This window comes from Dromiciops gliroides, chromosome 2 (assembly GCF_019393635.1).
Source record: "Dromiciops gliroides isolate mDroGli1 chromosome 2, mDroGli1.pri, whole genome shotgun sequence".
Classification (NCBI taxonomy): domain Eukaryota; kingdom Metazoa; phylum Chordata; class Mammalia; order Microbiotheria; family Microbiotheriidae; genus Dromiciops; species Dromiciops gliroides.
The window spans coordinates 371,135,046-371,146,883 of NC_057862.1; the positions used below are offsets into that span (position 1 = coordinate 371,135,046).

General features: G+C 38.0%; 1 protein-coding gene across 1 annotated transcript in view; it reads right to left on the reverse strand.

Annotated features, from left to right (window-relative positions):
- Positions 1–11,492, reverse strand: part of BPIFB1 (BPI fold containing family B member 1) — a 33,567-nt gene extending 22,075 nt beyond the window's left edge. The window contains exons 1-4 of the mRNA XM_043980791.1: positions 11,378–11,492; positions 10,254–10,395; positions 8,842–8,946; positions 8,248–8,397 (exon numbers count right to left, since the gene is read on the reverse strand). Coding sequence (XP_043836726.1) covers positions 8,248–8,397; positions 8,842–8,946; positions 10,254–10,395; positions 11,378–11,492 — 512 coding nt within the window. The remainder of the gene's footprint in view (positions 1–8,247; positions 8,398–8,841; positions 8,947–10,253; positions 10,396–11,377) is intronic.
- Between the last annotated feature and the right edge of the window lie 346 nt (positions 11,493–11,838).

Below are 11,838 nucleotides of genomic sequence, written 5' to 3' on the forward strand. Positions count from 1 at the left end.
GGGTTAAGTGACTTGCCCAGGGTCACACAGCTGGTAAGTGTCAAGTGTCTGAGGCCAGATTTGAACTCAAGTCCTCTTGAATCCAGGCCTGGTGCTTTATCCACTGTGCCACCTAGCTGCCCCTGGCTGATAACTTTAAAAGTGATTTTAAAATGCCAAAGGTAAGAAGATCAATGATTTTTATATGGGATAATTTGAAAATGCTATTGATGTCACCTGAAGTTTTGTTCCATGTTTTATATACATTATATTGTTTGTATCATTATTGTATTTCTAAATTCTCTTATATTGTGAAATTTGAGAGACCATTGTAACAGAATTGCTGTTAGACAAAACAACTTTTTTAATCTGGACACTGTGACACATGAATTGAGTTTTTAAAAGGGATGTGATAAAAATATAGATAATTTAAAACTGTTAAATATTTAATATATAATAGTGAATTTTCAATTGAAAATCTTGGCTATTATGAAAGTATATAAGGTGGTTTAAAGATGTAGTTTCAACATATTAATGATGAGTCAACTATGAGGCATTTGTATGGTTGAAGCTCAAGAATATGGGTAGTTTTAATTTATAAGTAAAGGATAAATGAAATGTTAACTTAGGGAAACATCAGGAAAGATATTCAAGTCTAAATTGTGGTTAGTGAAATTTTGCTATTTAAGGTAAAAATCTGAGACTGTGACTTACTATTATTTTGAGCTTTGATTACAGGGATAGTTGCATTGTCATGAAGTCAATAGTAGAAAATGGCAGGTTCTGCAGCCTGGGAACTGCTAAAGGTAGATCTCTGTGCCTAGGAAAAGTTTTTGTGATGACTTTGGCCTGACCTAAGGTAGGATCCTCATGACCCTATTTCTCCATTGTGCTATTTCTTTTCTGAAAAGGAAAATTCCTACTTGGTTTATCTTGAGTCTTGCTTTTAATACTCTGTGAAATGTATGATTGGCTGTCAGATATGATTCATGCCTGGAATCAAACAAAGCTAAGGGAATTTATGGCATTATCTTATAACAATGTACCTCTTTTTCTTCTTTTAGCAAATTTCTATAATCAAGAAGTTTTGTAAGTACAATACTAAATCTATTAAATAATAGATTGATACTAGAACATCTCTGAGTAACTATTATAGGATACAAGGATAAACATTGTACAATTTTAATCTGTATTGGTGGTCAAAGTGTAACATAGGTATGATATCTCCTAAGGGGGAAATGATTAGGCAAAATAATAAGACAAAGATGTAATGTAAAAGTTTTCTAATTCAATGGAATGATAAATTTTGAGAAAAGCAATAAGATTAGACTGTTTTTTTTTCTAGGAACTATATACAAATGTATATGATTGGCTTCCAAATATATCATCATGGAAATTCAGGCTTTGAGTATTTTGGTAATAAGTTCTCAAAATTGGATTAAGAATTTATTATCGATAATGAGAATGTAAAAAAAAGAGAAATTATTTTCCCATTTAAAAGTATTTATCTGATAATATTAAAAAGGTAGGAGAGTTAATTTTACAGTTGTACCCTCATACATTTTTAAAAGATTTTTATATCAGGTACAGGATTTAGGTAAGGATAAAAACAACAAATGGAACATACAAACTGAAATTCTCTGAAGTTTCAAGATTGGAGGATCAAATTTAAGTGATTGTACCAAATTTTATTAACTCTTGTTACAAGCAGAATTATCTAGGAATCTCTAGATTTGGAACCAGAGAAGCAGAGCCCCTTCAGAGCTGTTCTGAGAATGAAGCCTATTGTACAAGAAAAGATATCTAGGGACCAGATAATAATATGAGATATCTGGGAATCAAAACTGTGCTGGTTAAAAGGACATTGAGAATGGGTCACTAGAATACAAGGAGAATTGATATTAGTTAATATTGGTGATAACTATTGGACTGCTTTGGTCTTATGTTTCAAGATTTGGTGACATGAAAATGTCCTTTCTTTTTTGTTTGTTTGTTTGTTTTGTTTTTTGGTGGGGCAATGGAGGTTAAGTGACTTGCCCAGGGTCGCACAGCTAGTAAGTGTCAAGTGTCTGAGGCCGGATTTGAACTCAGGTACTCCTGAATCCTGACTCCAGGGTCGGTGCTCTATCCACTGCGCCACCTAGCTGACTGAAAATGTCCTTTCTTAAAGCTTGTCCATCATGAGCCCTCTAAGTAGTTTGTTCTGTAATTTGACATTGATATAACTATGATTATGAATTTATGAAAAGTCTTATTGCATCGTTTGACCCTAGCCCTGCATGGCTAAGAAACTGGACCATCTCTATGTGCAATCAATGATTGTTTCTAAGGGCTCCTACCAGGTCCTTCTGACTACTTCCACAGCTTCCAAAGTTGTGTATGTGTACTCTTAGATCACCTGAAGAAGATCCCTGTTCCTGAGTGGATGGCAGAACCCTCCAACGACCTCAAGGTTCATCTATAGACCCAGAAGCAGCCAACTTCCAGACAAGACAGCTGTCCCAAGATTCCAGAGGAGGGCTGAATATACTGTCCTAGTTTTATTTTCCTCTTCCATTTTGTTATGTCCCCAACCACCAACGCCCTGATTTTAGTGCTTGCTGGCATTTTCCCCTCTACATTCTTGCCCCTCTCCCCCTTTCTGCTTGCAAACAAACAATATCTAGCAATTATAGCTGGGATAACGCCCTGGGCAACATCTCATCCTGACCCAACTGGCCTCTTGTGGTTATTGGCCAGCAGTGTAGGGGCTCTTTCAGACCCCCTACCTTTGGCCAAAAGGGAGAAATGACAAAATAAAACTTTGGGACCCCCCCCCCTTTTGCAGAGCCAAAGCCCAGCAAGCAAGCTGTGCCCTGAGGTTGTCAGGACAACAATCTTTAGCGATCACTCTCTGGATGATCTCACCCTCTGGCAAAATCACACAATTCACCAGGTGTTCTCTGATCAAAAACAAGCACTGGACAAACTTATAAAGTCCTGCAATGAATCAAACTTGTCACATGCTTGCTGCTCCCTCATTGCCAGGACTACAACTCACTGGACAGCCACTAATATAACTATTGCTCCCCACACTGCCTACCAGGGGCAGATATGTCTATAGCTCCTCCTTGCTTGCCAGCCTTTTTTCTCACTCTGAAAAAAAAAAAAAACTTCTCTCTATTTCCTGACTCATCTGTCTCTAGCTTGCTCTGTTTGGCTCTGGCCATACATAGGTTAGAGACTGGTTCTAATCTGGTTGACAATTCCTATAACTTACCATTTTTAATTCATTTTTATTTTATTTTCAGTTCCAAGTTCTCTCCCTACCCTCTACAACTACCCCCATCCATTGAGAAAGCAAGAAATACAATAATCATTATAACATATGAAGTAAAACAAAACCTATTTCTACATTAGCCATGTTCCAAAAAAAAGAAACAAGAAACAAGAAAAAGAAAGAAGTAAAAACTACACTTCAATCTGCTCTGAGTGCATCAGTTTTCTGTCTGGAGGTGGGTAGAATTTTTCATCATGAGTCTTTTGGAATTGTGGTATATCATTATGTTGACCAGAGTTACTAAGTCTTTCACAGGTGGTTCATCTTTTCAATATTGCTATTGCTATATAAATGGTTCTCCTGATTCTGTTCATTTTACTTTGCATCAGTACATATAAATCTTCCCAGGTTTTTCCGAAACAAACTCCTTCATTATTTCTTATACTGCAATAATATTCCATTGCTTTCATATACCATAACAACTTGTTTGGCCATTCCACAATCGATGGACATCCCCTCAATTTCCAATACTTAACCACTACAAAATGAATGGATATAAATGTTCTTGTACAAATGGGTCTTTTTCTTTCATTTCTTTGGGAGAATAGACCTAGTTCTGGGTCAAAGGATATACATAGTTTTATAGCCCTTTTCACATAGTTCCAAATTGTTTACCTGAATGATTGGACTAATTGACAACTCCACCACCTATTTTTTTTTACATCCCCTCCAGCATTTATCATTTACCTTTTCTGACATGTTACTGAATCTGATGAGTGTGAGGTTGCACCTCAGAGTTGTTTTAATTTACTTTTCTCTAATTATTAGTGATTTAGAACATCTTTCATATGACTCTTGTTAGCTTTGATTTCTTTCTCTGAAAACTAACTGTTCATATCCTTTGACCATTTATCTATTTGGGAATGGTTCTTATTCCTATAAATATGGATAATTTCCTTATGTGTTTGAGAAATGGGCCCTTTGTCAGAGAAACTTGCTATAATTTTTTTCTCTGTTTCCTGCTTTTCTTCTAATTTTGGCTGCATTGATTTTGTTTGAGTGAAAACTTTTCAATTTTGTGTAATCACAATTATGGGCAGCTAGGTGGCATAGTGAATAGAATGCCAGGCCTGCCTGCAGGAAGACTAATCTTCCTGATTTCAAATCTGGCCTCAGATACTTCTTAGCTGTGTGACCCTGGGCAAGTCACTTAACCCTGTTTGCTTCAGGTTCTTCATCTGTCAAATGAGACAGAGAAGGAAATGGCAAACCACTCCAATATCTTTGCTAAGAAAACCCCAAATAGGATGACAAAGAATTCCAAGACTGAACAATAACAACAACAGAACCAGTAAAGAAAATAGAGAAGGGACTACTAGAGGGGAGGGAGGAGAACCAACAGAGTGTGCTACCTTTAAAGCCAAAACTAGTTGTGTACAGTAGTGTCAAACTCAAATAGAAGTGGGGCCACTAAACCTCATGGAAGGATCCCTGCAGACTGCATATTGACTTAGAAAACCACATATTAACATTATCTGTGTTTTATTGTATCTTTATTTATTTTGTTAAATATTTACACACTGCATTTTAATCTAGTGGGCCCTATTTAGGAGTGTTTGTCACCACTGTTCAAGCAGGGTAAAATAGTCACATCGACCAGAAAAGCTGCAGTAAGTTGAAAGAGCATGAGGACTGAATAAAGAAATCATTGAAAATGTAAAAAATATATATTAGTTATGATTTCAAAGGACTTCATGGGTCATGAAGCATGCTTCTCATCTACTGGCAAAGAGGTGATAGATTTTAGATGTGGAATGAGGCATGCATTTAAAAATGGCCAAAATATCAATTTCCTTAATTGCTATAAGGGAAAGTTTTTTTTTTTTTATTGGGTGGGGGCGAGGGGTAGGAGTTGAGGGATTGGGGAATGGAGTAGTCATTGGGAACTGAAAGCAATGTAAATTAAAGAGTATAAATCAAATGTTTAAAAAAGATCATTGAACCTACACTAAAAGAAGATGAGAAAATAGGTGATGGTAAAATAGAGGACTTGGGTATAGGCTTTTTCAAGAAGTTAAGCAAAATGAAGGATACCAATGAAATGGTAACTGAATAGGGCATATGGAAAAAAAATTATATTTTACCTTTTTTTAACCACTGCCAATATCTGCAGTAGGGCATCTAGGTGATGCAGTAAGAGCAAGGGGCCTAAAGTCAGGAAGATCTGAGTTAAAATCTGGCCTCAGACACTTACTATCTGTATGACCCTGGACAAATCACTTAATCCATATTTGCCTCAGTTCCTCATCTGTAAAATGGAGATGCACTGGAGAAAGAAATGGAAAATCACTCCAGTCTCTTCACCAGGAAAACCCCGTGGACAAGTCCATGGGATCACAAAGAGCTGGACTCGAATGAACAAATGACTTAACAACATCTACAAAAGTTGCAGGAAAATGAATTTTATGCTACTATGGAAAACAGATTTTTGTTTTCTTGTTGTTTAGCAACCTAGCTCATAAAAATAGTTGAGTTGTTGTTGGTTTATTTCCTGGACATAAATTATGTTTCTTTGTCCCTACATTTATCTTCTAAGGTACCCAAGATTATTACAATCCCCAGAAATTTATCAACTACAGAAAGCCATTTCTATTGTCATATTAAAGGACTCCCTCCTCTCTGGCCATATCTATAATTTCCTTGCTAAAGACCAGACTGCCTATACCAGAGACCATGGCCAGGATGAACTTAAGCTTTGGGCCACCCCTTTCCTAATTAGTGGATACCTCTTCTGGGCACTATTTCTGCAAAGTCCTGGCCATGCTTTTCTTTATTCCAACATCTTCAGTTTCCTTCCTCTTCTAAAATCTCCTTCCCCTTTTAGAACCATGAACCATGATTAAATAAATTTTGCCTTTGCTTCTGAATGGAAAGTGTCACACTCCCTTGTGACTTTACTCACCACTCCTGTCCACAGTTCCTCTATAAACATTGTTTCCCTGATTAGAATGTAAATACTTTGAGGGCAGGCAAAGCCTTTGCTTTTGTATTTGTATCCTCAGCACTTAGCACAGCTCTTGGCATATATAAATAATAAATATTGGTTTATTAATTAATTTATCCAAAGATTGGTGAAAATAAGGGAATAATCATTTTCGTGAGAATCAAATGAGATTATATATGTAAAGCACTTTGCAAACCTTAATGCTAGATTATTGCTGTTTTATGATTGTTGCTGTTACTTTTAATAGGACATTACTATTGTTCTGTTTTATTGCTCCTAAGGGCACTTGTTGGAAATAGATGTTGCTGTGTTCTAGGTCATATCAAATGACTTCAAACAATTTCATGAACACTGAAGATTTGACAAAATGTAAAGCACATTTTTTTGCCCTAGAAGCTTTTCTGTTTATTTCTAGATAACTAAAATATGTCTTTGTGTAATTTGACTTGCCAAAATGTTCCTAGTGGCTATTTCACGTTATTAATACCTTCAGAATTTTGGGTTTCAGTGTTCCCCAGAAAAAACAAGAATTAATTGACTACAAGAAAACAAAGTAGACATCAGAATGTAAAAGTGCCCCCCCATGATGATTTAGTTACACATTACACTCATATAATCCTTTGCATTATTAAAAACATTTTTATCATAATGAAAAATAGGTGGCACAATTATTATTATACCTATTATGCAAATAAGGAAATGGAAAATGAGGAGTTAAGTCACTTGTCCACAGGTACATAACTAGAGTGTGTTTTTTGATTCTAAGTCCAATGCTCTTTAAGCTACTATATAAATGCACATGTTTACTTAGTAGAAATCATGTTTCCTCCATCCCCTCCCATCTCTCCAGGCCACTGAAAAGTGAATTCCCAATGTGGGAAAAGAATTAGATATCTTTGGGTTCCACCCTTAGGGAACCCCAAATTTCTTAGGAGGAATCAGAAAGTCAATGTTCCTGAATGGTTCAAGAAAGAAATCAGCATCTTGAAAGATGTGATAAAGTAATAAAGGACAGAATTTGCGGCCTACACAGAAGTAAAAATTAATGGAAGAGAAATTCAAGATGGCAAGTCTCTTTAAAGAAGCAAAGAAAGGGGGCAGCTAGGTGGTGCAGTGGATAAAGCACCAGCCCTGGATTCAGGAGAACCTGAGTTCAAATCCAGCTTCAGACACTTGACACTTCCTAGCTGTGTGACCCTGGGCAAGTCACTTAACCCCCATTGCCTGCAAAAAAAAAAAAAGAAGAAGAAGAAGAAGAAGCAGAAGAAGCAAAGAAAGAATAATTTATTGATGAATACCAATATTCTGAAGTGAAAGACAGTCTGGAAAGGGAACAAAAAAGCAGTAATATTAAAAGAATAATAATTTCCACATAAGCAAAACAAATTGATCTCAGTGTTAGGGCATGTGGAAACAACTTAAGGATCGTAAGCATTCCAGAAAAACACAAGAAGTAAAAATGCAAGAATATGAGAATGCAAGAAATAATATGAGAAATGTTCCCAAAATTTCTGAATATAGAAATTTGATGACACAAAACTATTCAACCACCAGAGATTGCAAATGAGAAAAAAGCCACTGTCAATTTTTCTTTTGACTATGGACATTGCTCTGCTGTTTAACATTGTTTATGAAAGACTGCTAGTTCCCTTTTCTTGACTTTAATATCCTCAATACATGCAGAGTATATCCCTGTAAAATTTTGTAGAGACTGGAAGGAGATATAGATCATCTATTATTGACATTCATCTTTTTTTTTTTTTGGATAAAGTGCTATATAACCATTCCTCTCATTTCATACTCATAAAATTGATACTTTTTAACCCAAATGTAAGAACATGCATTTATCACTATTTAATTTCATCTTACATAATTTGAAAAAAAATAAAGGTGACTCATTTGATAAAGTGAAGAATCAAATCAAATGAATGAGAAGGTACTTTGAAGAATTATAAAGTGCTGTCTAGATGTGAAAACTTATTAGTTATGAAATACAAATACTCACGTTTGTAGAAGTTCGATGCGTAAGTTACTGGGGATGTCAGTACACTGGCTGAGGACTACATGAGAATTCCCTGGAACGTCAGTTACCGTAGATACTTCAGCTATGATAGCAACTTCCATGTGCAGCTCAATGAGTTTTTTGGAAATTATGCTAAAAGGGAATAGAGATACCCCAGGAAATCACCCTGAGCCTCACCCAATCTCCTAAAAGAACTCAGCAGGCTTAGGAAGAGAGGGCAGGAGTAAATTGGGAGCACTGATTATCTGTCCAGGACAGATAATTGTGAGAATGACAGGTCTGTACCAGAAGCTATGATTCTATTCTCTCAGGTTTATTTCCTTGACTTTCTCTCCCATGTGGAGTGGCTATGTTTCATGCCCAGACCCCTTGTCATATCTACAGGCAACAGATAGACCATATCCTCAAGGACTTAGGTGAAGTTAGATTTAGCCTGGGCCCAATAACAGGGGTGGAAAGCCAAAGGACCTTGGGGGAAAAGAATGGGGAGTATGGCTCTACCCTAGACAAGTGCTACTCCCTGAGGTCCCAGCTTCAATGAAGGAGGTGGCCTAAACTCTTGGCAGGATTACTCACGTGTTTAAGCCAGCCACCATATCCATGGGGATCCTGATCTGGAGATGACCCTTCTCAGAAAGTTGAAATGCCAACTTGGGAATGCTGGCCTCAGTGACTCGCAGCCTGCAGCAAGAGAATGAATGATAGACAAGCAAGAATGAGGCCCAGATTCCCTAACCGTAGACCCAAGATGTTGTCTTGGGACCAAGGTACCTGCCTTCTTAACAGAAGGGAGGGAGTTTGCATGCAACTCATTCATGTATAAAAAGCAAATCATAAGGGGCAAATATAAACCATCAGACCCAAATGCTTGCTTGCAGTAGTGCTTTGTAAATGGCTTCATTTCATACCTTAGTGAAAGAGAATGAAATGGGATGCCAAATGATGGCTTTGCTTAACTTTTCTTATTGAATTGACTGAATTAGCCCTCTTCTTATAACTCTAAAGAATCTTAGAATCTCTGAGACCTGTTCTAGAACAAAATTTCATCACATATATATGCACACATGTACACTGATACACACGTATGCATATACATCTAAACACACAAATACACCCATCCCATTCCTTTCACATAAACATGGAATAAGACCTAAGGTGGACATGGTCAACAGCTGCCTAAGGCCTGACATGCAGAAGAGCCCTTGAAGGGAAACTTTTAAATTAGACTTTTTATAAATGTGTATTAAACACAGACACAGACACACACACCAATCTTGGTCTTAAGGGCCTGTGGAGACTGATTTTGTGCTGAATTACCTGTTACACTGAGAGTCTGGTTCTAGGAGAAAAAGTCACATGTGTAGAGTACCACATAGGGGTATGTGTGTATGTATGTGTGTGTGTGTGAGAGAGACACAGACAGACAGACAGACAGAGCAGAGAATAATAGGAGAAACAGACATAAAGACAGAGACTTAGAGACAGAGAGAGCACATAAATGTGTGCTCAAGTGCAAATGTCAAACATCTTGTCCTCATCTCCAACTTTCTGCTCCTCACTTCATACATACAACTTTATCTCGCTGGCATACACTCACACACTTTCTATCACACACATGCTCACATTATAGGTTCATACATAAAAATGTACATTTAGACCTCTTGGATTATATAGTTCCACTCTATTTCACAGATTGGGAAACTGAGGCTCAGGTTATTTAAGAGGCTTGAACCTAAGTCCCAGGACTCCAAATCCGGGGCTGTTTGTACCTCATCATGCTTTCTCCTTGGTCCTGGGTCAACTAGACTCTAAGATCCTTAAGGACAGGGTATCTCCCTGCTTAGCACAGTATATAGTATATAGTACTTAATAAATGTTATTAAATTGAATTGAAACAAACAATCAGTCCTGTAAATAAGTGACACTGGACTCTCTCCCTTCAGAGACTGAGTCATATCAAGATGTATGAATATCACCAAATTACTCACCATACAATTTGCTTCAGAAAACTGCTGACAAGGTCTCCAATCAAAGGGATGCTGCTGACCTGATTCTTCTTCATGGCTTCATAGAGAGGCAAGTTTTTTAGGATCTCAATAACATCTTGATTTTTAAGTTCCTGGAAAAAAACTGGAAAAAAAAATCATTCAAATCACACTTGCTATGTCTATAGAAATATATGATTTATGAAACACTTTCCTAAAAGAAAATTAACCTCTTTTAGGTAAGTGGGACAAATATTATTGTCATTTTACCCAAGAGGAAACTGGGGCTCAACAGAGTAGCAGAGTACTTCCTGTCTGCTCAGCTGCTGGACCACTGTGACTTTTGAGTAGAGCTATAACTCTCTCTCTCTCTCTCTCTCTCTCTCTCTCTCTCTCTCTCTCTCTCTGTCAACCTTCCTCTCCATACCCACTATGGGGCCAGAAAATGGGTCTTTTTGGGGGATAGGTTCTCCCTTCCTGTCAAAACTGTTCTCACAACTAGACTCTTTCATGCCTCCTCCCACTCTTGTCCATTCCTCTCCTTTTCTTCGGTACCAGCATTGCCAATACACCTCCCCCCCCACTGTTGCCTGTGTGTCAGCACAACAAATAAACCATCCAGCCTCCTCCCCAATAAAAAAAGTTCTAGTTACAGATGCAACCCAGAGTTAAATCCCTAGTGTCCATGTGTGTGGTCTGGTGAACTTCCCTCTGACCTCTGACCACACACTGAGCTGAGCCCTCACTCACATCCAGAACAATCACTAACCCCAGGCTCAGATTGATTCTTGACTCTGTTTATGGATTAAACCCTATTACTGGCCTCAAACTGAACCCCAACCCCAGTCATATCCCAGCCATAATCTGAGTTCTAAACGTCATCATGGACTGAAGCCTGTTTCCCGTCTCCATCTGAGTGTTGTTAGTCCTGGAACTGCATGGCCTCTCTAAATTGGGACAGAGGTCAACGAAGGCCTCAGGCCTGAGGACTATGATGTCAGCAATATTTCTCTAGTATCCTGGAGCATGAATCCTCTGCCTGGTGTGGACCTTACTACAGCTCTAATAGTTTCAGTGTGGGAGTCCCTCCTGTCCTTCTGTCTTTCTGACCCATCACTGTGACTTACCTTTGTTGAGGATTTCTGGACCAATGTTCAAAACTGCCTGGCCTCTTGGTTCTGCTTGGGCTGGGGGCATCATAAGAAAACCCCAGAGAAATACCAGTCCCCATGGCTGGAACATCTTTAGTCCTGAAATCAGCAGAGAATATGGAGCAATCACTTTGCCTCATGGAAGGAAAGTGATTTGTTAGAAGGACCAGGCAAAGGGAAAAATTTTGGAAAAGGGTATGCCTGGTGCAAAAATACCTCAGATTAAGAGCAGGGCAGCTAAAAGTCTGACAGAGAGAGGGGCTTGTTGGACACAAATACATAAAAAAAGAAAGGAAGAAGGAGAGAAGGAAGGAGAGAAGGAAGGAGGGAAGGAAGGAGGGAAGGAAGGAAGGAAGGAAGGAAGGAAGGAAGGAAGGAAGGAAGGAAGGAAGGAAGGAAGGAAGGAAGGAAGGAAGGAAGGAAACAAGCATTTATTA